Genomic DNA, 27,764 nt, shown 5'->3' with positions numbered 1-27,764 from the left:
CTGACCCCTTTGCCCTGCCCCCGACAAAGCTCAGCCATGCTGGGACCTTCTCTCTCAAATTGTTCTGGTTTCCACTCCAGCACCTCCCGCACCCTGCCTGAGCACTAACTGGCCAGGAGCCCTCCCAAAGCCCTGCAGTTTCCACTTCTGACTGGGGGAAGGACACACAGAGGAATAAAAACAGTAAGAATTCAGAGAGGCGTGAGACTAAGACCAAGTTGTGGCTTGCTGCGGTTGGCTGTGGAGGCCAGAGGCATAGGGTCCCCTGAAGCTGGCAGTTGTAAGTTCCCCCTCAAGGGAGTGCTGGTAGCCAAATTCAAGTCCTCTGCAAGAGCAGTACAAGCTCTTAACTGCTGAGATATCTCCAGTCCACTGTTTGGTTCTTAAGATGTTTAAAATCAGAGGTGCTGAACTGAATAAACCTTTGGCCTAAACGAAGAGTAAAAAACAAGACCAAGAGACAGAAGCATTTTCATGTTTTACTACAGAGGTACTCTAGAGATGTATTATCAGTCATGATGTAGCTTATAAACTGCTCATTCATATCCTACATGTACAAAATCATCTTATAAAAAAATGCTTTAAAAACTAGGAGAGAGTGTTCTCTGGTGGGCTCTTGCTGGCAAGTGCCTCTGAAGAGACTGGTACATTCAAGGTCGGGTGGCCACAGACTGGAAGGTGTTTCCGATGAGGAAGTAAACACCACGGAGGACTGGGGGCAGCAGTCACTGCTGCCAGTTCACGCCACACTCCCCTTCGCCACCTCTTCATTGCCAAGTTCATGGCATCTGATTCTTGACTTTGCTCCGCTCTTCTATGGCCTTCTTCTCATCCGGAATCCACCGCTTCTCAGATGGCCACATAGGGCACACGCGTGACAGAAACACATCTTAGTACCTTTCTATCTTGGGCCTTGCAGTTCTGGCTCTCTAGAACACACGGGGATTTTGTTCCCCACTCCTTAATCTCCTTATGCCTTGCTGGAGTCGATCTGTCAAGGACACGGCTCCCATTGCATCCTTTTATCTTTAGTCCGTCAAGTATGTGCGTTACATTTCACTGTCGGGATCAGAACAACTAAGAAAGCTGTCTTGTATGACGGCTCTACATTCCACATGACCAAGAGCGCTGCCGAGAAAACACAAAATGGAAAAATCTGGCCTAATAATTAGCTGGAGCGAGTCCTTAGTGTGTGCGACTAGGGAAGTCTCTAGGCCAAAGTTATTACAAGTCGTCAGTTCTCCCGAACCCCATCCAAAGAGCCAGGTCACACACCAGTCCAGAAATCCACTGTGATGTTGATATATAAAGGATTGTGTTCCACAGAGAGTAATCTGTAAGAACAACTTGATAAGCCATCTGTTTTCCAGACTCGTGACATCTGGTTTAACAGCTTCATCCTAAGATAAAAAGAGCAAATGAGAATGATTTAAAAAAAAATGAGAAGGCAGCACGCATCTCCACTGCTTTTTGTCCTGCTCCGAAGTGTAGCACAAGTAGTTTTACAATTTACCATTCCTGTTGAGTTCCCATCACAAAATAAAAAAAAAAGTGTTTTCCTCACTCAATAGACATTAATGACAGCCAAGTATTTGTGGATTAACATGTACATCGGGCCCTGGACCAATAGAGGACATTGTCTCTAATGGGCTCCCATCTATAGGGCAGAGGGGTTACGAGAACATTGATAGAAAAGGGCTGTGTCCTGCCCATTCTGAACAGGTCCTTGCTGAGCATCAAGGGATCTCTGCTCATTCCACTACTGCAAGAAGAAAGTTGTCTATAGACAGGAGGGTACATAGCTGTGACCCAAGCCTCAAAAATAGTGTGTGTGTGTGCATATGCGCGGGAGGATAGATTAAGGGGCACCTTATTTCATGAGAGTCTAGGGAGGGACATCGAGAAGGCCAGTTTTACTGAAGCCTAAAGACATGACATTCACGAAGTGAAAAAGGAGAGACAGGATGCTCTAAAGCAAAGACTACTAGACCACTTGGGCAAGCGGCACAGACCGACAAAAGAACAGCGCGCATGTGAGGAAGGATAATGAGGAAGGATAATCCACCCCTGTGGCTGGAGCTGAGCAATGGGGTAGAGACGTGAGCACTAAAGAGTCCTCGAGGAGCTCAGCCATGACAGTGACAACATGGGTGGAGAGCGGAGGCACAATGCTGAGCTATACAATGTCAAAGGAGGAACAAATACAGTAGGAGTCACTGGCACACAGTGGAAGTCGTGCAAAAACTAATCTCCGTAAACCAAGAAGCAGCCCAAAGAATTAGCATTACGACAAATAATTATCACAAAGTTCAGCAAAATGTCACCTAGGTCATCGGTGAGTGTGAAGAGGAGGGTGTGGGTTTAGAGAGGCCACACGGACATACCTGCCTGGGTATCAAGATGTCTCAAGCTTGCCAGGCAACTTGTAAGTATTCTCTTATAAATAATAAATAACAAACACAAAAAAATGCACAGTTATTGACTGATAAAGACTGGAATGACAGAAAAGTCTATTCTTTTGAAACTCTCGCCTCTCACAAAAGAGCTAAAAGACTATTTAATACCATTTTAACATGTAGAACTAATAAGAGGGCAAAAAAATGCTTGAATACAGCTTTTCATCAAAGGGAAAAGACTCAGAATAAAAAACATAAATTTTTCCATCAGAGCCACAACGTGTTTATCTGTCAATGTTGCTGGGCAGGACAGAGCAGGGCCAAGTAGGCCATCACCCCTCTCCAGAGCCCAGAGCAGGAAGCTCTCAAGGATGGCGGTGGCTACATCCTCAGCACTTGAGAGCCTGCTTGGAAGGCTCCAGCTGGACAAAGTCGAGAGGACTTTCTGACCAAGAACGTGAACTACAAATTGAAGGATGCTCAGGGATCCCAGGTTACTGCTCCAGAAAACGACTCAGCAGTGCGGGGCTCTCACCCTTCAGGCTGCCCTGCCTGTAGAAACTATACCCCAAGGTCCTCAAACAGCTGAAGAGACTACGTCCTTCTCTGTGAGGAGATTTAATAAATGAAGATGGGATGGCAGAATCAGGATATCACAGCTTTGCAACCCTTGATTTAAACGATGAGCAACAGGTGCTAAAAAGAAAGTCACCAGATAAAGATAGGATGAGAAATCTCAAAATGAACAGATCAGGGTGTCAATGCCCACGTCACAGAACAATCCTGACACCAAACCTGCTCTCCTAGTTTATTAAAAAGAAAATAAAAATAAAATAATAATAGTAAAGCAGAGGTCACAGGAACTCATCAGATCTCCAGATGATAATTAGCAAAAATTCATAAATGGAATGATTTTGAAACTGTTGGATAAACAGCTTGGTATGTTCAACAATAAACTGCAAAACAAGAAAGAGAAAGGGTAGGGAATGGGAATACGCACTCAGAGGTGAGACAGCTGGGGTCACTTGAGGCTAAAGGGGACTAAGTGGACAGTGAAACCCTGTCTCCAAAAAGAACCAAGAAGAACTCAAGCCGGAGAGATCATCCTGACAACAACATGGACCTTGTGAACAAACTGACTTTTTTTTTTTAAGGTCCTTATTAGATAAAGAGGGAATCCTAAAAACTGATTGGACATGTGATGATGTAATGAAGTACCTCATTAGTCTTATTTTAGGCATGATAGCAGCACTATGGTTCTTCTTACAGGACTTCTGATATTTTAAGGATGTGTGTGAAAAATACGTACACACAGATGCTATGAAAAAGAATCCAGTGGGACAGAAGGAAAAATCCAGAAGGAAAAAGTGGGACAAAGCAGAGAAGTCGGAAGTTCACGATCACAGAACTAAGGTGTCTATGTTCTGTTATCTCCTATTTGGGTTCTACTTTATAAGCTCCTTCATCAAAAGGTTTTAACAAGGTGAACGGGCTTATGTGATCAGTCCGGCCTGGTGTGTTGGCCACACAAGAGACTTAGCACCCAGCCAGAGCCAGGTGGGGACTCCAGAGCTTACCGGTCCACATTCACCTCGTTGCCTTTGTCTCTGGTGTGGAAGATCATAGTGTATTTACCCACATCGGGATCAGGCCGGGAGATTTTCATTTTGTGGAGCTCAACCCTAGAAAAATAACAAGGTTTATTTTGAAATCTAGCTCATCTCCTTACCACTGAACACTTAAAAAGAATTACCTGCAATTAAAAACAAAAATCACACACACATAAACACACAGAAGTGGCTGGAACAGCGTGATGCTACTCACAGGCACGAGACTAGTCACTGTACTCTGAAACCAAAGTGCCACCAGACACTTGGCAGTCACATCCTGAGAGGAAGGAATTAACAAACAGTACATCCTATAACCCTATGTGATTGCTAAAACACGTTGCAAAAATTTCAGCGTCCTATTTTAGGAAAAGATCATTCAGACACTAAAAGCAGCTTCGCATGGTAACATACACCTGTAGCTCCAGCAGGTTAGGTGGAGATGCTGGCCAGAGGCAGGAGGTGCGGGGAGAAACCGAGGCTAGCCTAAGCCACACAGTGAGTTCCAAGCTGATGCGAAGTGCAGGTGAGACCCTATCCCATACACAAAGAAATTATATTTAGTACTCACTAGTGGAGAAACGCCAATGTGTAGTTAATTGTTTTTAAAAAGAGGACACCTGATAAAAATGTTAATTTTAATGCATTCCAAAGGGCAAGACCATCAAGTCTGTCAGACTCTAATTAATAATGCTGTCTCGTCACAAGGAAAGAAAGGGCTGTGTACAGCTGTAATCTTTAAAGCCACAAACCGAGGTTCAATCTAAGCTCTGTAACTGACAACTGTGTTGACCATCTCATCCCACCAGGCCTCAGACTTACGTAGAAGTGAGGCTGGCGGCATAGACTACGCATTTCAAAGACTCAGGTAACAGGATTCCCTGGAATGCGTTTTGCAGAAGTAATGCATTCTATAGGAACACAGATGTGGTGCTCAACCTTAGCAAATCTCAGCCAATGCTACGTCCCGCCCTTCTTGGGGTATCCAAAGCACGAACTGAGATCTGTTCTGCAGACCATGATGTTCCCATGGAGGCAGGACAGAAACACAGAAAAGCAAAGGGACATGGGAAGAGGAAGAACCCCCTCGCCCTGGGATCTAGCTGCCCTTCCTGCAGGCAGAAAGGAAATTTCAGTGCTGCTGATAAGGCCAACACTGTCTACAGAGATAATGCAGGGTTTTCCTACAGACACCTCAAACTTCGATGCTAAAAACAACAGTGTCTGCCTAGGGCAGAATGTTTATAGCCTTGAGTTTTTCCATGGTAGCATGCCTCTCTCACCCCTGAATCTAAATAACTCACCTCCTGAAACCACATTCCAATTTCATTTGCAAAAGGAAATTCTGGGAGAGAAATAAGAAAGCCAGCTCACAGATTTTTAAACTACTCAAACATTAAGTGCTGCGTAATCTTTAAACCTTGTTGTGGGACTGGAAAGATGGCTCAGTGGTTAAGAGCACTGGTTGCCCTTCCAGAGGACCTGAGCTCAATCCTCAGCACCCACATAATGCTCACACCTGTCTCCAGTCCCAGGTGGATTCTGACGCCCTCTTCTGGCCACCACAGGCACTGCATGTACATGGTGCACAGATATGCCTGTGCAAACAAAACACTCATATACATAAAATAAAAATTAAAGATTAAAAAAATTCCTAAGCCTTATAATTTATACCCTTTAAGTGCACAGGATCAAAGATGTGTACATTTGTGTGCCTGCGCTTGCACACGTGAGACAATTTCCCCTAGAGAAGCCCACACCTACTCATGGGTGTGTCTTATTCTTTCCCCCTCAAAATTACCCTCTATTTATATGAACACCTACACCTAATCTATATTAAGAACACCTTTAAACAAATTCCAATTCTGCTTTCTACTAGCTTGTCCTGAAGCTCTTTTCTACAGCAAGCAGAGATCTCGGAAGAGAACCCCAAGGCTGCTGAAGGTGGCAAACCTACCACTGCTGACACCAAAGGAAACCAAAACCGAGGGGTTCCCTCTCCCTTACAACTGAGGAACAGCAGGAAATGAGACAGCATGGGTATGTAGCCATAGCAACAGCCTACTGTTCTTCCCAGCTAGGTGGGGCAAGGGACTTGGGGGAGAAAAGAGAGCTGGCTCCCTCTAACCTGTTCTGTCCCTACCCTGAATCCAACAGTCTGTGGATTGTGATTGCTGAGAAGCTGGCTGACAGGAAACCCTTAGGTAGGAAAATCTCCCTCTTCAGAAACATGGCAAAGGCTCTCTGCCCAATGGGAACAAGACTAACCAGCATGAGGCCTTTAGCTCCTTCCCACCAGCCCAGTGGGAATTTGCTAGTCACAGGGCTATTAATTCAGAACTGCAGCTGAGAACGTACTCACCAAGAGATAGTGGGGATGGGAAGAGGAAAAGGACCCCTGGCTGCCAGGAGGCCCCCTTGTGAACTCTGGCATATGGGCCATGGGCTTTTGAACAGTAATTTCTGAGTAATGAGAACGCCTTTAAACTTCAAGTCACAGAAAAAAGAGGAAGGAAGGAAGGAAGGAAGGAAGGAAGGAAGGAAGGAAGGAAGGAAGGAAGGAAGGAAGGAAGGTTAGTTCTCAGGAGGGAACAGGGAACAGGCCAGGCATCCTGGGGAGTTTCTCTAGGTCCTCTAGAGCAGAGAACTGTCTGAAGGGATCCAGGAGTTATAGCAGCAGCCCAGAGTGAGCTTTCCAACTCAGGTAGCTCCCACAGCGCAAAGCTAAAGGACACCCTTGCCTTCTTTGGGGCGTATGTCCCCTCCTTAGAGAAGACAGCACTCTGCTCCACATGCTGGGAACAGTGTCGAGGCTCTGGGGGTAAGGAAAGCACGAGACTTAGAGGCCGTTCTCAGAGGAGCAGTCTTACAGACAACCTTAAGTTTGGGTCTTCTCATTCACTAGTGGAACCCCAGGCCCCACCAACACCTCTGCACCCCACACTCAGCAACAGACAATCCTCCTTGGTTTCTAGGCTCCCAGTGACAAAGAATAACTTAGGTCATTCTGCCTTCCCTCCATTCATACCCTGCCCTCCCTTTCAGGCCAGCTCTGCAGCCCTGTGACCTGCTGGCCTGGAATGCACAGGAGCTACACACAAGCACAGGTGCCCAGAGTCACCACGGATAGCAGAGCCCCAGGAAGGCTCCCTTCTCTGCTGATCACCTGAGTCTGAGGTCATCGTCTTCGCCTCCCCATCCCCAGTAGTTGTTAGAGAATCCATTCACCTTGAAAAATTGTTCTCTGCTGAGGGCAGTAACACCCCCAAAATATTTACTGTAGCGTAACCTGCAGCAAAAGAGGAAGAGAGAAAGGTGGTGACATTTAGCACAAGAGCCCTCTGTTCCCACAGACACTCCAGCACTCCCCGGCTCTGGGAATGTACTCCAGAAACACCTGAGGATACACATCCACCCATCCCATTCATTTAGTCTTTTCTCATGTCTACCTCCCTGTTCTCCGGGCATGCAATCTTCTATTGATATCACTAAGTGATATTGATATCACCACTAAGCAAGGTGACCCCCACATCCCTGATACTGATAACACTGGTATTCAGAGACCTGTCAGTGAGAGATTTCATCCCAAATGCCAATCCAACAAATGGTAGCAGCTGCTAAGGGAAACAGGTGGAGGATTCCGGGTTGCATCCGTGTTCAACATGAATTAGTGTCATGACAAATTTTTTTCACGTCTTTCTCTCTTGGGAGTGAAGCAGTGTGGATCAGGAGACAGACAGTTCCAGGCCATGCTGCAAGCGTGCTCACTCTGCAAATCTCCATCTTGGAGTGTTTCCTACAGAAGTCAACCCCCACCCACTGCCCTGAACTGTCTGCTTGGGCAACTGTACGGAATTCAGTGCCTTTGATGAAAAGTGAGTGTGAAGAAAGTAATTTGGTTCTGAGGACAAGACGATGAATTATTCTGAGAGTGAATCTGAGATGCTCCTGGGCCTTTGGCCAACAGGCAAAGGACGCAGACACAGGGTCCAAGCGCACAAGACACCTGTGGCTACAGATAACTCGGCAGTTGTGAGCACTTGAAGCTCCCAGAGTAGCAGAAATCACAGAAAACAAGAGCGAACAGGAAGACCTGAGCATGCGTGGAACTGCGGTTAAGACTGACGGGGAGAGCGGTAGCTAAAAGCCCAGGGGAAGGATGAGAGATACACCACGAATCCTCCAGGACACAAGGACTTTTCTGCATTCCGGTGACCTCAACAAGCTGAAAGGAGGCTACCCCTCCACTGCACGACCATGGGACCACATGGAGGATTTCTAACCTCAGCCAACTTCAGTTCTAAATGTCTGGGGCCAACTGCATATTGATGTCTCCCAGACAAGAAGAGAAACCAAATCCACTGTAGACATTTCCCACCTAACAAGCGGCATCCCCAAGGCTTCTCTGAGGCTGAGGAGTTTCTACACTCCTAGTGCAAACCCTAGGCATGCCATCATAGACACAGATTATAATCAGGGCAAATGTCTGCGGGGAATTTTTATTCTGTCTCCTAGCTCCAATCCGTGGCCAGCTGCCTCCATTGAGAATTTCATGATGGGAAAGGTATGGCCAGTGGAGAAGGCACTCACTTCATGACAGTCAAGGTACAAAGATGAGGAAGGGGAGCAGGATAAAATCCACCCCCAAGAACACACTTCAAGTGACCTACTTCCTCCGAGTAGACCCCACCTCTGAAAATATCCATCTCTTTCCACTAATGCTATCAGATCACAAACCCATCAGTTAAACCACTGATTAGCTCAGAGTCCTTAGGTTCTAACTGTCTCTAGAGAGGCCCTTATATGCACCCCTGAGGTACACCCAACTAACTCATTGGCTCTTCTCAGTCTAATCAAGTTGACAACCAAGACTGACTATCACAATTACATTCGTGCATCTAAAATTCTGGGAAATTCAAACTTAAAGCCAATAAAAAGAAATAAAATATTTAGAACACAGCAATTACAATCATTTACTAGCATTGACTTATGTCCAAGGTTACCAAACTCTAGTTAATAGGGAAGGGGGCTCTTTACTACCAAAATCAGCAGCTACATCTGGACCCTGTAGATAAAAATATCAGCCCCAGGGACTAGAGAGAAGGCTCAGTGGTTAAGAGCACTGGTTGATCTTCCAGAGGACCTGGGTTAAATTTCCACCATCCACATGACAGCTCACAGCTGCCTGTAACTCCAGTTCCAAGGGATCCAACACCCTCACACAGATGTACATGCGGGCAAAACACCAATACACATTAGGCAAATAAATAAATAAATTTAAAAAAAGAATAAGAAATATCAGTTCCACATAACCTTTCATGCACCAAAGAGCAGTCTCCATGAGAGACCCAGCATGCAGGCTCTGGAGGGGACTGGCAATACCACCATCATGATGGCCGAGGGCACAGTGCCAGCAAGGCCATTCCCTCCTAGAGTTCAGAACCGAACAATGCCAGGGTTCTTAGTAAGGAATCACTGCCACAGCAAGGAGCAGAGCCTGGAAGGTCCCAGATCTGCAGAAAGGGGGAGGATCTGGTGGTGAGAATCTGGTGAGGACGAGCTAAGGAGCACGGAGACCAGAGCTCCTGGGACCAGCTGTGCTGTGGAGGAGCAGCGGGTGCATCCAGAGAAAACTACAGAACTGTTCTCAGCACTGCTGTCCAGCAGACGGCTCTGCGTTTCCTGACTTTTGCATTTGGTCCTTTTTCTGGAAAAGGATATATTTTAACAGGCCCTCAGGTGAGTTTACACATGGGTTTTAAAGGGCTGTTAGGTCCCCAGAAGGAGGAAAATGTCAAACAGTTACAGTGGAGTCCTTGGAGAAAGGGGGCAGGTTCAGGGGAATTCTTGGCAGTAAAATTCACCATAAGGCTGAAATACTTGGGTAAGTTCCTTTAACTTCATCACGCCCAGTGTGTGGCAAGTGAAAACATTTCTTGTTGTTTGCTTCGTTTTCACCGTCCAGGCCGTTGATTCCCTCTTGTACACTAAGCCATGAATCCATGTGGAATGGGCTCCGCAGCTCAGGTCCTTCCCGTCCTTCCTCACAAAGCATGAGGCTCTGGGTGGAGCAGGCTGGTGCTGCAGCTGAACCCAGGTGCCCTTCTCTTTTGCTTCCGTTTCTATCCTTCCCCTTCCCCTGCTTCAGGAAGCTGTCTAATCTCTGGGAAAGCTTGATGTGCTCAATCCACACATTAATTCTCTCGGCAAGAATCTTGCCCTTAACTTGCCTGCTTGCAATGATGCCCACAGCATCCCGGGTCATGTTGTAGATTCTTCCAGTTTTGCCATGATAACACTTAAAGGGCATTTGTTTTTTAACAGTTTCTGTTCCCTTGATGTCTACAATATCATCCTTCTTGTAGACTCGCTTGTATGTGGTCAAAGGAACAACTCCATGTTTCCTAAAAGTCCTGGAAAGCATATAGCTGGTGTCCTTCTGCTTTCCCTTGTGTTTGCCATTTTGGCGAGGTATTGGAAGATGTCTGCCAGGGTCAAAAGGGGCCAGGGAAGAAGCCTGAGCTGACTGATGCTCCATGGCACAGTGATACAGACTGAGTGCCTGTAACTGAACTCACCAGCCGCCAGCAGAATTTTTGCCCAAGATAGCAAAGTTAGGGAGAGAGAAGTCCTACTTTTTCCAGCCCCCCCCCAAACAAAAGGCATCTGTATGATGAAATGATGAATACAAGAAGACACAAAAAATTAAAGCAATAAAATTTACTTAAGAATGTATACTCTAGGGGGCTGGAGAGATGCCTCAGCGGTTAAGAGCATTGCCTGCTCTTCCAAAGGTCCTGAGCTCAATTCCCAGCAATCACATGGTGGCTCACAACCATTTGTAATGAGGTCTGGTGTCTTCTTCTGGCCTGCAGGCATACATGCAGACAGAATATTGTATACATGATAAATAAATAAATAAATAAATATTTTTTAAAAAGAATGTAAACTCTAAGTCTGAACAGATGAAGCAAGGACACACAGGGTAAGTGTAACTCAGTGGTGGAGAACTTGCATACTGCAAGGGCCTTCTGTTTAACTCCATCAGCATGTGTGCACACATGCACACACACACACACACACACACACACACTCTGGTCGTCACACAAGACAATTTTCAGTTTCTAAAAGAGGATCACAGTTTTCCTCGGAGCTTGTATTTACATCAAAAGGTAAGCATATTCAATTAAGTAAGGGAGACAAAGGCTCGTGGGTGGTGTCTGGGAACAGCAGCAAAGGCTGGTCAATTGTAAGGATAAGTTAAGCTGCAGGATCCAGGCATAGCCTGTCTCTTAGCGTGCACAGCATTGGATGGAATCCATATTGGTGACACCAAAGTGTAAGTCAAAATCAATTCCCAGCAGGAATGGATAATGATCTCTGCCCACCGATAGCAGGTTAACACAATCATACAATCAGTCCAGGCCTGTCCTTAAAATTTCTCAGAAGGAATGGGAAGCTTAAGGCTCGGAGTTAAAGAGTCGATCCCAATTGGGCGTATGGATTGTTAACACTTGTGCGTGTAAAGAGGGAGCAGAGAACACCACTGGACCCTTGCCTCTGTTTCCAGTTACTCCTCCAGCCACATGTAGGAAATGCCCTAACTGCATATGACCTTGAGGTCTGGGGAGGTGCTAAGGTACATAGCTAGGGGAGGTAAACCTAATGGACCACCATCTATGTGGGCACAGGGAAGCTGCCCCCAATGATTGGTGCAGACCTTCCAGAGAGGCTGCTTTAGTCACACATCCTCCCGCCAGCAGCTCCTCACCCATGCTCTATAAAAAAGCCTAATAAACAGTTGCTCCTTGGTGTAAACTTTGGTGGGATCAACTTTGCTTCATCACAAGGACCTCTATTGTAAGAGGCCGCTTGTTGGTTCCCAGCTGCTCAGCAGTTCAGACCCGAAATAATCACACAGAAACTGTATTATTTAAATCACTGCTTGGCCCATCAGCTCTAGCTTCTTATTGGCTAACTCTTATATCTTAATTTAACCCATTTCTAGTAATCTGTATATCATTCACGAGGTTGTGGCTTACCAGGTAAAGTTCTGGCATCTGATTCCATCTCCCTTCTCCCAGCATTCAGTTTAGTTTCCCCAACACACCTAAGTTCTGCCCTATCAACAGGCCAAGACAGTTTCTTTATTCACCAATGGTATTCACCATTGATGAGGGAAATCCCACATCAGACCTCGTAAGCAGGAGGCAGATATGAGTTACACTCCTACCCTGACAGGCATTCTCATGAGTAGTAGTCCAAAATAAGAGACCTATACTGCAGAAGCAATGAGGAAGATGTCAAGAGACTCACTTTCCCTTAGCACTCTATATGCTCTGGCAGAGTCTCCCCCACTCTGCCTACCTCACAGTTTAGTTTAGTTTCATACTTACTTCCTCCCTCTCCCTCCCAACTTAAGTGCTTACAGCTTTGTTTGCAGATTAATGCATCTCCATAGGTGCTTCCGGTCTCAGTAGATCAGTACTCACGCTGCCTCTTTAACCCGACTTCTTGGCCCCTAGCCTAGTGTCATAACGACACACATGAATGAATGGCAGAACGTGGAGGAAGGTACAGGGAAGTGCACATGCCACCAGTTTAATTTGCCAGAAGTTATCTCAATCCCTATTTCCCTTTGGTTATATTTGACTAGGAGCGGGTATAAAATGCAATTAAAACCATTTGTTCCTCTCCTGGGGACAGAAATAGAGAGGAATGAAGGACTGGTGGCATTTTTCCATGGTGGCTTTGAAAGAAAAGGGTTTGTCCTGCACATCCTGGTTCCAAGAAGACTATTAAGGTGCACCCCACCTTTCCCTAGAACTCTGGCAAGCTATCCTAAAAAAAAAAAAAAAAAAGATAACACATCATGCCACAGGTCCTGCAGGGTGAGGACCTTTGCTATGCTTAGATTACATTCTGCTCTCCTTTGTCTTTGTCTTTGTGCTTCTTGCCAAGGTTGTGGGAGGTCTTTTTTCTTCCTTATTTCATCCTTCCATTGCTGTTCAGCACATTAAGGGAAAATGGGTCGTCTCCCCCACTTCCTGCCCCCTCCCCCGCTTTCCTCACTCACTCTGGACATATAACAGCCTTGATCACAGAGAAGCACCCTGCACAGCCAGAGCTGCCTTACCTGTAGCCAGTGCTGTTCCTGCCAACCACCAGGTGCTTGGGCTGGTCGCCACACATGTAAAGGTTGAAGTCGTTCTCAGGCACCAAATCCACGTCGTGGAATATGAAGCAGTCCCAGTTTTCCTCCTTGAGAGCCTCCAGATAGCCCACATTCAGGAGCTTGGCTCGATTAAACTTCTTACTTCCAGTCTATTGAGGGTGGAGAGAAAAACGAAAACGCTCCAGAGATAAGATCTCCAACATTCTCCCCTTCACACCCATTTCGGAGTGGTACATTACCCTTGCTCCTTCACAAGACAACACACACTAAGATCTAACAGATGCACTGATAACAGAAAACAGTTTTGGTTTTGTGTTTCACACATATTTATATTCCGTAATTTAAAAGCATCCCCTTGACTCTGGCAAGGTGAAAATGGAGAATAGTTTGCTTAGAAAGACTAAAGCATTAAGTAGGTAGGTTACGTGGCAGTATATTTTCTTTGTTTTTGTTTTTGAAATATTCCTCCTTCTGTAGATTAAACTGGCCTGGAACTCACAGCAATCCTCATGCCTCAGAATCCCAAATGCTGAGATAACAGCATGAACCATCATACCAGATCATGCTGGTATGATTTTTTTTAAATCTTCGTTTTTTTTAAAAAAAATTATTTTATTTTTCATTGTGTGTATGTGTGTGTAAGTGTGTGTGTGTAAGTGTGTTCTGTCTACCCATGTGAGAATATGCCACATGAATACAATAAGTGCCTGTTAAGGTCCAAAGACGTCAGGTCTCCTAGAGCCGAAGTTAAAGCAGTTGCAAGGAGCCAGACTGGTCCTCTGCCAGAGCATGATGAGCTCCCCACTGCTGAATTATCTTCCCACATCCCACCCCACTCACTTAATACTACAGTTCAGCGCACTTAGACAGTAACACGACGGTTTAAAAAAAACGGAAAAAAAAAACCGCTGAGATGATACATTTTATGTGGTATTTTAGCACAAAAATTAATGTAGTTTAAAAACACAAATAAAAATAAAGCAACACTAATTGGGCCCTCAAATGTAATAAGAGACTAGAGCCCATGTCAAGTGTTCCAAATGCAATCTCTAAAGAGTCTTTACTAATTCCATATAAAACTACAAAACCTCTTGAAGGAACCTGCCACATCAAATAGTGTCACGGCTTCCCTGTCAGCTCCCAGCTAACCTTGCTCACTGACACTGAACTTCCAAGAGACGAGGCTAAGAGCTTGCCAACAGGGATCACAAAACTGTGACCTAACAGCAGAGAAGGTTGCTGCTAATACTTTAAGCTACTTAAAACTCTCTTGGAAATGACTTAAGAAAAACTCTCGTTACAACACCAATGGCAGAGGCTGTTCCTCAGGGGCCTTGCAGAGGGACCTAAGGAAACTCGACCTGTAGTGTCATCAATACTTAACATGCAACATGACCTGCGGACTTTTCAATATTGCTGTGTGCAACGCAAACTGAATTCTGTAAGAATAAAGTCTGATTTGACAGCTTATCGTAACGAGGTTACAAGCAATTCTTAGATATTACCACAACACTTTCCTGAAAGAGTAACAGAGTGAAGAGTTTCTCTTTATACGAGTGATACGGGACCTAGCCAGGGGTGGTGGCACAGGCTTATGATCTCAGTACTTAGAGGCAGAGCAGAGGCCAGAGGATCGAGGTTTCATCAGGCTAGCCTGGCCAATCTGGGGGAGGGGGAGTGATAAAGTAGGAGAAGGCACAGGAAGAGGACAGGAGAATAAAAGGAAGCTTGGGTGACTGCCACATATACCTAACAACCTGAGTTCAATCTGCAGAACTCACATAAAAAGCCAGATGATTCTGTAACCAGGCTTCCAGTGGAAGGATTGGGACACCAACCAGCCACAAAACCTTCAACCTACAATTGGTCCTGCCTGCAAGATGTGCTGGGGTGCAGGTGGTGCAGAACCTGTGGGAGTGGTCAGCCAATGACTAACCCAACTAAAGAAAAGAAAAGTCATGTGAGGTGCAAACTCCCGCAACCCCAGCTCCTGCAACAAGGCAGAAGGCAGAAACAGAATGGCCTGGAAGCTCTCAGGGAAGCTGCTACCCTGGAGTGTCAACAGCAGAAGCAGTAAGAGAGACCATGACTCCACGAGGTGGAAGAAGACAACTTGTGTTGTCATGCACAAGCACACATACATACACACACACGCACACACACAGTAACTTTTGAAAACAAACTAAAAATAGTACCCTATTTTGATAGCTACCCATCCTGTATAGGAACTCAGACTCAATAAATCATTGTTTTGACCAATGACGTTAAAAACAAAATTAATTCCAAAGCAAAATGAGTGGGCTGGAGATTTAACTCAGTTGGTAGAATGCTTGTCAGTATCCATAAGTCCCTGAGTTCAATCTCTAGCACCAGAGGAACCAGGTGTGGTGATGCCTGCCTACAGTCCCAGTATTTGGGAAGCAGAGGCAGGAAGATGAGAAATTGAAGATCAGTCATCCTTGGCTGTGTTTCAGGCAAGTCTGAGAGACATAAGTCCCTGTTCAGAGAACAAACCACAAACAAGGAGCTGCAGGAGCTACAGAGATGGCTCCACGGTTAAAAACAATTGGTGCTTTGCAGAGGATAATGGGTTTGACTCCCAGCACGCACCTGACAGCTCACAGCCATCTGTAATTCCAGTTCCAGAGACCCAACACCCTCCAACACCCTCTTCTGACCTTGGTGGGTACCAGTCATGCACATGATATACTTACATACAAGTAGGCAAACACTCATATACATAAAATAAAAATAAATCTTAAAAATAAACTCTAAAGTTTTATTTCAAGTCTGAAAAACCAGACACAAATGTACTAGATAAGCCCCTGGTTATCAAGTCTCTCAAAGCATATGGAGAATCCATGAGCTGTCAATTCTACCTAAAATTGGTATTATCAACTACATCTAATATTAAGTAAGCAGTTAATGATTTTTGTCCACACTCTTACGAGGATCTAAAGGGGCATTATTTTAATGGCCCAGGATGATAGCAAAAAGACTAGACACAGATGTCTAAACTGATGCTCTATTTTTCCTTTACTAAACTTCAACACCAAATAGAGGCACCTTTAGTCACCCACCACTGACTGACTGACCTTAGAGCTGAACTCTTCCGAGTCAGCCTACGGTTAGTTACGTGCCGTTCCTACTAACGGCTCCTGGAAGTCAAATGAGTAAGTCAAAAAAAATAAAAAGTAAACCTCATCTGTTTGACATGATAAATGGTGGTAGAGTTAAAGGCCGGAGCGATTAGAAAGTCACAGAACTGGCCGGCTGGGCCACTTGGCACTCCACGACACCATTCATGCGATCTCTCCTGCACAGTCACACTCCGGAACAACAGGCAGAAGCCCAGCCCCGCGATCTCTCCTGCACAGTCACACTCCGGAACAACAGGCAGAAGCCCAGCCCCACGTGGTGTGGCGCAGCAAACCCAGAAGGACCAGAAGACAGGGAGCCCGGGTGTGGATGGGCTAGTGCTGGCTAACACGCGAGAGCTTGCAAACACAGGCTTCCTCCCGGGGTACATTTTAGAATAGAAACACTTCACGGAGCTTGGTTGGTGGCTCCACATTCAGGATCAGAACTTCCTCTGCTCTCTCAAGGTGAGGGAAGAGCACTCTCCTTTCCAGAATGATCCTTTCACCGAGCAGACAGCCATGTGGCTGCCCCTCAGAGGACCTCAGAGGACGGGGCCCAGCGAAGGCCCGCACTCACCTGGTGGATGATGTAGATGCCGTAGTCCAGCTGCTGCCTCTGCAGGAAGGGGTGCAGGTGCTCCAGCAGGTATATCAGGTGCTTCTCTCTGTTCCGGTGGGGAATGAGGATGGCCACCCGCTGCAGGGCCCTACATCCCTCGGGATGACACCGGCCTCTGGACACTCTGGGGTTTTCTGCCTGCACTTCCTCCAAAGTGAGGTCTGGTTTAAAAATGAGCTTGCTCTGGCCTCCTGCAATCAACACGGGGCACTGTCACAAGAGGGGCCGCTACATGAGGCTCTAGGGTTCACACGGCTAGTTCGGATGAAGGGTTGGCACTTCCTGTGCCTGGGCGAGCAACTCTGCCTCCATGATCCATTTCTGAAGGAGGCAAGCAGACTGCACAGCCACCACACTGCTCACTAGAGATCAGAAAGGGCTGAGTAGCTCCTCCACCAAAGAAGGATGGAACAGAAAAGCCGAGAACATTCTATAGACTCTGATTCCCTCACAGGGCCCTTTTCCTACTTCTGCCCTATACCCCCCATGCTTAGCACCCTGCAGGCAAGGCACTAGGAAGGAGCTGAAGCCCACCAGACTCCCTAGCCAGGGTGACTAGGACATATACTCCACACCTCCCCGAACGGCACCAGGGCAGACATTTCCAGCTAACACAGCATCTGCCAGTGAAACTCAAGACTGTGGTAATCAATCCTGGGAAAGGCTTCAGAGAGCAGAATGAAGTAACTAACCCCCATTTTCTGACCTGATTTCAAAGGCTATTCTGACAAGTAAGGGAAGGAGACCTAATTCTGCTTAGGAACTAAGATAACCTTCCCTGTTCCTTACACCCCCTTTTAAGATCCCACAAACCGTGGACAAGCTGCTTACAAGTTGTGAGTGCAGCCTCTCTCAACAGCCTGAGGCAAGCTAAGAGAGAAGGATTGCAGTTTCCACAGCAGGCTAAGAACAGGTCTGCAGGGTGTCCCAGGCCACACTATAGACCACTCTCATGGTGCACACAGGGAGCCACAGATGCCTGTCTGGGAAAGCTCTACTACACAGCTAGAGCAGGGCACCCCGTTACACGCTGCTTGCTGACTGTCTCTCCAGAGATAGAGACACTAACAGACAAGCACCACACTGTGACCAACACAGCGGGTGGAGCACACAGGGAGCTGAGATTTCCTGGGGCTGGGCAGATACTTACTAAGGTTTGGAGACACAGAAGGGCAGTTGTCAAGTTCTGCTTTCTCTATGATTGCATCATGGGCCAGAGTTTCTTTCTTCCCCAAAGGAATGACCTTGTGGAAACTAGCCATGAAGTCCTTTGCCTTGGGGATCACTTGAATGGGACCCACGAAGTAGTTGCTGGTGGCCCAACCAACCACAGTCAGGCACAGGGTAAAGAACAACAACAGTCGTAGTCTGTAGGGGAGGAGGCATGGCGGGTTGCAGCCCATGGCTCTTATTTTGTGGGTAATGCGTATCTCTGCTTCAGCTGGAGTGAAGAAGTTCCAAATTATACTTTTCTGGTCCGACTGAGAACGTGACCACAACCTAGGAGTTGATGTCTGCCATGGCCCAGCAGGTCTAGTTCCGAGACCACTGAAAGGCAATCACAAAGGATGTGTTGTTTGGGGTGGAAATCCGGTCCTGAAATGACAGACCTCAGCACACATTAGAAACCCAATCCCAGTTGAGTTGCAATCTCAGTGAGATGCTAGCCCAGGGCAAAGTCCCGAAAGAGGTAGGATGGGACAAGAAACACAAGGGGACCCAAACAGAAGATGTCAACAATCCATGAGAAAAACAAGTAAAGATCAGGGACTCGGGTTCAGCCAGAGAGCACAGCTCCGTCACCTATCAGCCACGAGATCTATGCCCGGGCACTTCAATGAGCCTTGCCTTCTTTATCTGGAAAGTGGGGGTAAAATGATACCTACCTAGATAACATCTACCTTCCTGCAGGGCTGGACTAGCAAACAAAGTCCTGACCAGCCTCCTGCACAAACTCAAGTGGCCACCAGATAGTGACCATTACTCTCCCTGCTACATGAAAGAGGCCAGGGATGGCCAGTGAGCAGCAGATGTACTGGCAGCCACCTGGACCGCCGCTGTACCAATGGTGTTTTTCATAGGTGATAAGTTGTCCTGATTTCATACTTCAAATACCATGAGGTGGGGTGATACAAATGCACCTCTACGAGGAGCTATGCTCTTAGTTACTAACAAAAATCCAGCTCTTCAGGGTACTTAGGATCCACCACCAATACTGGTAAATTCACTAGATGGTAAGGATACTTGCTGAGGATTTGTGGGGCACAGCTTACAGCACCCCCACATCCTCTCTGTGCCATCAAAGTCACATTATGCCTCAAGCCAGACTTTGGATCATTTCCATAGCCCAGTGGACCATGCTAAGTAAGGACCAACAAGGAAAGGTTCCTGGTTAAATCTGAAGAGATAAGAAAGAAAGAGGAAATGCATACATAGACTAAGTATGTATGCCACCCACTCTGAGATCCTCATCAGAGCTGGCTGGAGCCCTCCCTGACGGGCAACTACGGCTCTGTGTGTCCACTGAGAGACCTGTCTGTGGGGTCACCTGGGGTTCTGTGCAGGCCTGTTCTTAGGCAGCTGCACAGATTGCAGGCCCTCGGTCTCACCCTGCTTGTCTGTTACAATAAAATGAGGGGTTTGAGCTCTGCCGCTTCTGGGATCTTTCTGGAAATCTCAGAGTGGGGTACAGTATGGTTAGTCTCTCGTTAGAGCCCTTCGTACTGGTTATATCCCCAATGGCTTTTCCTTGGAACATGTGTATAAACACAGACAGACAGACAGACACACACACACACACACACACAGAGAGAGAGAGAGAGAGAGAGAGAGATTAAAATCCAAATTTCATATCGCTTGCTCTTTTTATATGACTATTAACTCCAACATGAAGGCTGAACCCTCATGACCTCACCTTAACCTAAATGTCCCAAAGGGGTGGTGTACTTTTGCCCCACCTTCAAGCACCATCACATTGGGAACCAAGGCTTCAACACAGAAGGAAAATGGGGGCAATAGACAAACAACTTCCTGTGAGATAAGAGTTTTAGTCTACTTGTCTGTAAAATTACACTTCTGTGGGGCGGGGCACAGGCACAGAGCTTAGAGGACAGCTTGTGGATCTGATGTTCTCTCAGCTCATGATGAAACTGCCCGGGGGTGAGACTGAGGCGTCAGGCTCAGCATAAGCACCTTGACCCACTAAAGTCACGCACAAAGGACAGCTGAGCTGCCCGGGACCGCACACCTGGTTAGAGGGCAGAGCTGGGTGTGAGTCCCTGTGCCCATCAGTCACAACCCTCAGGCAGACGCTTTGTTTCTTCCCTCACGCCTGGATAGGCCCAACACACTCAACAGAAACGTGCAGGTGCCTCTGGTGGCCCTCTAACTCCCCTCCATCTTCCTGTCCCTCTCCTGGGACGAGTTCAAATGCCTGCCTGGAGGCCTGCTCTCTTCCCCCTCAGCTGGCAGGAAGTCATCAGGACTCTGGGCCAGCGAGACAACCTCTCGTGGACTTGTGAACTTCATTTCGGGGAAATTTCAGTGCAGGGACTGGAGATCGTGCTTCATAAAAACCTTTTGTAAATCTGGCCCCTGAACACTGCTTTTCTAAAAGCTATTTATGGGGACACTGCCTGGAAACGCCCAAGGAATTCAAGGAGCCTACGGTCACAAAATGACTGCTGTGTAAGCCGTGGGATGGAAAACAAGAAAAAAAGAAGCAGGAAGGATTTTTTAAAACCTCACGTGTAGGGCTCTCATTTGCAGTGTGTGGAGAGGCTTGACTTAAAGAAATTTCAAACCTGGCTGGGTGGTGGTGGTACATGCATTTAATCATTTAAGCACTTGAGAGGCAGAGGCAGGCAGATCTCTGAGTTCCAGGCCATTCTGGTCTGTAGAGCAAATTCCAGGACAGTCAGGGCTACACAGAGAAACCCTGACTTGAAAAAAAAATAAACAAACAAACAAATAACCTACATGGGTGGGGGGAGAAGTTCGAAACCTTCATATCTTCAGTTCAATTTCGTGAACCTAAAACTGCTCTAAATACTTTTTAAAGATTGTATGTGTAATTATGCATCTGTCTGCATACGGGTATGCACGTGTGAGTGCAGATACCAGCAGAGGCCAGAAAAGAGTATCCTATCCCCTGCAACTGGAGTTACAGGCAGCTGTGAGCTGCCCAGTGTGGGTGCTAGGAACTAAATGTGAGTCCCTCTGGAGGAGCAGTAGTCTTGATCATGAGCCAAGTTTTAAGAACTCTCCCTGAGAACTGAGGAGCTATGAATAATGATAAACTAATATTCCCAAACTGCAGTATAAAAAATGTGTTCAAAGACAAGACACCTATCCTCAGAGCAGAGTGTAACTAACGCTTACTTAGGAATTAGACCTCCATCCCTTCATTTATTGATATTAACTCTGGCCCAGCTAAAAATAATCACTTACCCCTCATAAGCCTAAGTGTCCTCCATAAAACTGATGGTACAGAAGAAAGTCCAAAGGCAAAAGTCCTCGTTTCTGTGGTGAAAAACAAGAGAGGTGAAAGCATTAGAACACCTCTCTGTATTCAAGAGAGATTTCCTACCCCATCCTCAGCTAAGTGCCCAGAGGCTTGGGGACAAGCTCTCTCCACGTTTCCCCAGCTCATGGAAAACGTGGGAGGACGGAACATGCTCACTTCATAATGACATCGTAAGAATTTAATGAGAAGACACGCCCAAACACCTGCCGTATTTCCAGAGCTACAAGTATTTGCTCTCTATCACCATGATTCATGTGGTATCAGAATATTAACCGAGATAATCACAATCATACCCCTGCTGAAGTACACACTCAAGTTAACAATTTCCACTTTTCTTCCCATGAGTATATAATACTTTTATGATTAGAAACATGATGACATTTCAAAAGAAAATTATCCCTGGGGCAGGTAACTCCCGGGTGGTGCTCAGGAAGGCATCATCAGACTTCTTTGTACTATTCTTTAACTGTGAGACCCTCCCTCTTCCTGAGCCATTCTTGTATTTAATCAAGACTTTTATATGGAAAATGATGGGGGGGGGGGAGATCTGCAGAAGGCCAATTCAGACAACATCAAGGCATTATTTTAGGGCAGTAGGGCAGTCCTCACCCACCTTTCCTTTCTAGAAATCTGCCCTAGAGTTTTATTTTCTTTTCCCTCAAGGTAACAGCTGTGCTCTGAGCACCTGGCACTTTTAAGCACAGGCTTAGACCGCGCCGGCCAGAAAGGGAAGCACCGCCCTTTATTTAGTTCAGTCTTTTTCCAGACCTTAAATGTCTGCAATTTGTTTTTCAAGTATGCTTGCCATTCCAGAGTAGAGTCCATACGTGAAAAGATGGGTAAAACATTGAGATAGGTAAGTGATATTAACCTAATGGCCCACTGTGTTTCTACTCCTGTGCTTTTTAAACTTTCCATAATCATAAAAATAATCTAATAAGGAAAATAAGCTATAACCAATAGCAACATGACACAAGCATCCATTCTTGGGACATCTCTTAGCGATACACCATCTCCGTGCCTCCAGTGCCGATATGTGGGAACCACATTTATGCACTAAGTACTCATACACCAGACAGAAGGGATGTGGTGGCATTCGGCAGCTGGTGAGCAGTAACGTCAGCATGTCAATACCTCCGAGGCTGTCCACACATACCACAGACAGGGCGTGTGCGTGGGCACATGGCCCCAGACACTTGCTCCTGCAGCTTCAGACTGCTGGTGGCTGGTGTTCCACCAGAGCTCCCAGGAACGGACTACTATACAGACTTTCCCACTTTCCTTAGGGCTCGACTACAAACTCCTAGGGAGCTTCGAGTGATCACTGTCCTGACACCTCTGACACCTTTGAAGTAAGAATGGGACAGAAATGACAACAACCATTACCACGTAGGAGTCAGCAAGATGGCTTATTAGGCAAGGGAAGCTGTTACCAAGGTTGCCAACCTCAATTTGGCATGGTAGGACAGAAACCACTCCCACAAGTTGTCCTCTGACCTGCACAGGTGACTCACACACATACACACACACACACACACACACACACACACACACACTAAATAAATAAACAAACAAGCATTAAAATTTTAAGTCACTTCAACTCCCAAACTGGAAGCATTTAATAATATTTTTACTCTGGCCTTGTTTTATAGCATACAGAATAAAATTAATTTCCTTGTGTATATATACTGATATAGGTGACCAAATAAAAAAAAGGGGGGGCGGATTGGAGACAAAGGTAGCTCTTTCTCATAGGAAATTTCCAATTTAGGACCCAGGAGGAAAAAAGTCACCACTAAGCAAATACTACAGGCATCATTGCTTCTGTCCAGCTTCACCAATTAATGAATGGGAATTTGAGGATGAACAGTTTTGTGCTCTGCTAAGCTGGAAAGACTCTCCGCCAGGAGATATCCACAAGCAGGAACTAACATTACCAGGTGAGATCTGCCAACCTTGCACACCTGTTGATTGTATTGATAAATAAAGGTCATCAACAGGACTTAGAAATAAAATCTAGATAGTATTGATAAGAGGTTTTGTGGCTGTGTAAAGGGGTTACTCTATTAGAAGAAGCTAGATGAACTTTATCATTTTCAAAATTTTTAAGCAATCTAAAAGTATTATAAAACATTTAAAAAAATCATAAAGTCAGAACCTGAGTAGAGCCCCAATTAACTGAATTCTCAGAAAGATTCCCAACTCTGTGTATTCCTGATGTCTCAAATCAGCCTAGCACATAACTTTCTAAATCATGCTATATGAATATGGACATAACAAAAATCACGCCTAGTGAAGAAAGAGATGCCATATTTAAAAAGAGAGAAGGAAGCTGGGTGGTGGTGGTGCACACCTTTAATTCTACCACTTAGGAGGCAGAGGCAGGCAGAACTCTTAAGTTTGAGTCCAGTCTGGTCTACAGAGTGATTTCCAAGACAGCCAGGCTATGCAGAGAAACCCTGTCTTGAAAAGCCAGACAGAGACAGAGAGAGACAACAGACAGACAGGGAGAGAGAGGGAGCGAGAAGAAGGGAGGGAGGAAGAAAGGGAGGAAGGGAGGGAGAGAGGGAGGGAGAGAGAGAGAGAATGAGCATGGAAAATAAAGACTAACAGGAAAGGGAGGGTTTAAACATATACAAAGCATCTTAGGGGAAGTCTGACAGTAGAAAAGGCTCACCCTTCAATTTACCTTTCTAAAACAGTTCTGGATTGTGCCTGCTACTTCCTCCCCTCTATTCAGAAGGGAGAGGCTGCCACTCTGCCCACCCCTTCTGTGTACTGTGTGAGCTCCTCTTAGCTTTCTGTCCAATAGTGCACATTCTTGAGAAAACCAGCTTCGAAAAGAACTATTTTGACTCGCAGTGTGATGTGTTTCAGCCCACGGTCAGCCGGCCTCATTGTTTACGGGCTGTGGTGAGGCAACACATCATGGTAGGAGGCGTGTAGGAAGCAAAGATTCTTACTCTGGAGACAGGAAGGGGCAAGGATACACTACCCCTTCAAGGGCATGCCTGCGGCTCCACAACACCCATTTTATACATTTTATAACAGTTGCCAGGAAACATGAAGAAAGCCAAACAAAGGACTGAGGTTGTTTCAAGTATTGTATGTTTGCAGAAGTCACAAGAATTTTTGGCGGGAGTTTTCAGGAGAAGCTCATGGAGTGTTTCTATGTCATGTTCAGCCCTCTGAGAATTCTGTAGTGGGGGTCAGCAGAGTCCACCTTCTGATCGTAGAACACAGGCCACAGAATCAACTAAGCAGGACTCCCAGTGCCCAAAGTGACAAACATGAATCCCGTATGGCTCTGAACGAGGACCTCTGCATATACCTTATGGTTGTGTGACTTGGTGGTACTGGGACTCCCACAGTGGGAGTGGGGCTGGGGACGTGTCTCTGACTCTTTTGCCTGCACTTGGGACCCTTTTCCTCCTACTAGGTTGCCTTGTTCAGCTATGATATGAGGGTTTGTGCCCAGTCTTATTGTAACTTGTTAGACCAAACTGGGTGGATATCCTTGGGAGGCCTGTTTTTGTTTGTTTGTTTTTGTTTGTTTAAGAGAAAGAGACAGGAAGAGTTGCTCTGGGGGGGGAGAGGGGAAATGGGGGAGGGACTGAGAAGAGTGGGGAGAGGGGAAATTTCAATGGGAATGCTATGTATGAAAAAAGAACAAAAGTTTAAAAAAGGTGCACCTTCTGCTGTCATTACAGGTCAGGAGAAAGTTGTGTTTCTAATCCAGGGTTGGGGGGTGGCTCATTACCAAAAACAATGCTGCTCCTTTATGGTAAAAATAACTAATTGTCCATTAAAACAGTCTAAAAGTTTAAAATGACATTATTATAGACAAGGAACAGAAACATTCAGTCACATAAAGTTGGCAGCAACTTGATTGTGTAAATTTTAAGAGGATCTATTCTAAATATGCCCTCCAAACCCTCATCTACACACACACACAGACACACACACACACACACACAGTCAGTTAACTTCAGGACTAGCCAGAGCACCGTAATCCTGTGTGCTCTTCTTAAAATACCTATTTCTGGGTCCACACCCAAAGGTTTTGTTTCAATAGTCTAGGGTGGAGCCAAGAAATTTATATTTTAAACAGGAACCTGGGTAATTCTAACACATACCATTGTTCACTGATGATTAAAAGAAAAAAAAAGGCCAGAATAATCAGGAGTCACCTGTGGTTCATGGCTTAATTGTTCTGTTAGTTTGTTCTGTTCTGGTTCATGGCTATAATATAATCACTGAAAAAACTGGAACAGGAGGATTGCCTCCAAGTCCCAGGCCAGTATGGACTGTATTCACTAGTTCCAGGCCAAGACTAACTTGCTTTGGATGTTCCCACTGTGGAGAAAAGGTCTTTAAGGAGACATTTGATGGTTTGCTTCCAAGGCATTTGTACTCACCTCTGGATAAAGCACACACCATTACTAGCCCAGCTTAGAGAAGGTACTAAGTACTTACCTCAAGTGGCACATAAAACGTAATTAACAGAGTCGCTGTTAGGGTCCTCCCTGCCTATTCTTCCTCAAGCCGTTCAGCATGGCCAGCCATTCTTTTTGAGATGGTTTTAGCCCTCAAAACTGTGGACTTCTTTATACAAATATAGTCAGATACACAAACGCTTGTTTTTCCGTGTCCACAAAGCCCAAACCTGTTCTTTAAAATTAACTTTAAAAAAGAAGAAGAAGAAGAAGAAGAAGAAGAAGAAGAAGAAGAAGAAGAAGAAGAAGAAGAAGAAGAAGAAGAAAAGAAAACGAACCAACAAAACATTGTGTCCTTCCCTGCTGGAAACTGTGGATTTCTTTCAAATATAGTCGGATACACAAACGCTTGTGATATCTTATGGAGTTTTCCGTGTCCACAAAACCCAAACCTGTTCTTTAAAATTAACTTTAAAAAAGAAAAAAAGGAAGAAAAGAAAACGAACCAACAAAACATTGTGTCCTTCCCTGCTGGCACTCTCCAGCAGGGTGCTGGGACAGCCTTCCACACCCTATCTTGAATTTCACTTGCTCTACCTGTAACCCGTCTGAGATTCCTTGAGTTTCTTACATCCTGGGAAGATTCTTTACACACACACACACACACACACACACACACACACACACACACACACCAGCTAATTGTTTTTAGAATGAGACAGACAGAGGCCTTTTCTAACTCTCAAATTACCTTCTTTCTGCTCTTTCATCACCAAACCAGTGGGGAGACAACCAGAGCCAGGGCAGCTTCCCTTGCTCTTGACTGTCCACCTCCCTACACCTTGCAACCTCAGGCTCCCTCAGAGTCCTAATTATCGCCCCCAAAGGCCTTTGCTGGGTACTAATCACCCTCACCCATCAAAACCTGAACCCCGTACTAACAGTTAATCACCCTTATCTAAGAAACGCCAGAACATCAAGAGATACGGATCCACAGACCCTAGAGGCAGCAGGTGTGTCTGAAGTCCTTCAAATCCCCTATGACAACCTCCTGCTAAGGACACTCAGCACTCGCCCGGCCCTTATGGGCGCGGAAGTACAGCTCAGCGGTGTCGTCTCCCCAGGTGAAACCCTGCCTAGCCTAATCCCACCAAGATGGGCCTTTTCCAGGTGGAGGAGCCTGGAAGCCAGCACCAGGACGCGGGGCGCTGAGGATGCACCCGGCATCTCCCGGCTGCGCGCAACATCTCCCCACCACACACACACACACACACACACACACACACACACACACACACGCCCTCCGCAGCTCCCCGGGCGCTGGGCGCCCGCACCCGATCCGGGGTGGGCCTCTGCAGGCCCCCAGCCCGCCGGCTACACGCGCTGCGGGACGTGGGACAGCCGCACCGAGACCCGATCGCGCAGACTCCGCGCCCTCCCGGCCCTATCCGGTCGACCCACCAGGCCCGCAGCCGGGCGATGACCGCTCAGAGCGCGCAGCCGCGGAGCTCCGGCCCGGCTTACTCACCCCGGACGCGGCCACTGTGAGGCCGCCCGGGGAAGGGGAGGTGGTGAGGAGCAGCCCCGGGGATGTCCCTCGGGGATTGCGCCGCCAGGAGGCGGCCCTACAGCCCCGGCTCCGCCTCTCACACAATGCCATCGGGAGGCGGGTCTGCCCGGTTCCCCAGGGACTTGGCGCCACCGGCCGGCCTGGCCAGCCCCACAACGCGCTGCAGGGGCTTGAGAGAAAGAAGGGATGCACAACTCAGCCTTTGCGAGGACCACAGACCTTTCTGCGGCTTGCGAGCTAGGCCCCTGGCGCGTCTCACATTCCATCCCCGGGGACGTCACCGGAACCTGGGAAAG

General features: G+C 46.5%; 1 protein-coding gene and 1 pseudogene across 3 annotated transcripts; both read right to left on the bottom strand.

Moving 5' to 3' along the window:
* Positions 1-459: 459 nt before the first annotated feature.
* B4galt4 (beta-1,4-galactosyltransferase 4) lies at positions 460-27,711 on the bottom strand. 3 transcript variants are annotated; one of them, XM_048422759.3, is made up of 8 exons: positions 27,688-27,711; positions 21,387-21,458; positions 18,088-18,485; positions 16,896-17,128; positions 13,140-13,327; positions 7,170-7,292; positions 3,974-4,078; positions 460-1,400 (listed from the first exon to the last, which is right to left on the bottom strand). In XM_048422759.3, the coding sequence occupies exons 3-8, from the start codon at positions 18,338-18,340 to the stop codon at positions 1,268-1,270; spliced, it is 1,035 nt and encodes a 344-aa protein (XP_048278716.2). In that variant the 5' UTR covers positions 18,341-18,485; positions 21,387-21,458; positions 27,688-27,711; the 3' UTR covers positions 460-1,267. The 3 variants fall into 3 exon arrangements, with proteins under 3 accessions (XP_048278716.2, XP_048278715.2, XP_048278713.2); XM_048422758.3 differs by lacking the exon at positions 27,688-27,711 and adding an exon at positions 27,427-27,546; XM_048422756.3 differs by lacking the exon at positions 27,688-27,711 and adding an exon at positions 27,360-27,512.
* Positions 7,300-13,124, bottom strand: LOC146895666 (large ribosomal subunit protein eL21 pseudogene; annotated as a pseudogene).
* Positions 27,712-27,764: the final 53 nt, after the last annotated feature.

Source organism: Myodes glareolus, chromosome 2 (genome assembly GCF_982192425.1).
Source record: "Myodes glareolus chromosome 2, mMyoGla1.1, whole genome shotgun sequence".
Lineage (NCBI taxonomy): Eukaryota > Metazoa > Chordata > Mammalia > Rodentia > Cricetidae > Myodes > Myodes glareolus.
Note: the sequence above shows the minus strand (reverse complement) of the source record. Positions and strands in the feature narration are given on the sequence as shown.

Bases quoted from the DNA above. Each gene is read 5' to 3' on its own strand.
- B4galt4 (XM_048422759.3), bottom strand. From the start codon at position 18,340: ATGGGCTGCAACCCGCCATGCCTCCTCCCCTACAGACTACGACTGTTG. The intron at 13,328-16,895 runs GTGAGTGCGGGC...CACCCTCAATAG, and splicing joins GCATCTACATCATCCACCAG to ACTGGAAGTAAGAAGTTTAA. The intron at 4,079-7,169 runs GTGATCAGCAGA...TTATTTTTCTAG, and splicing joins GACGATGACCTCAGACTCAG to GGTTGAGCTCCACAAAATGA.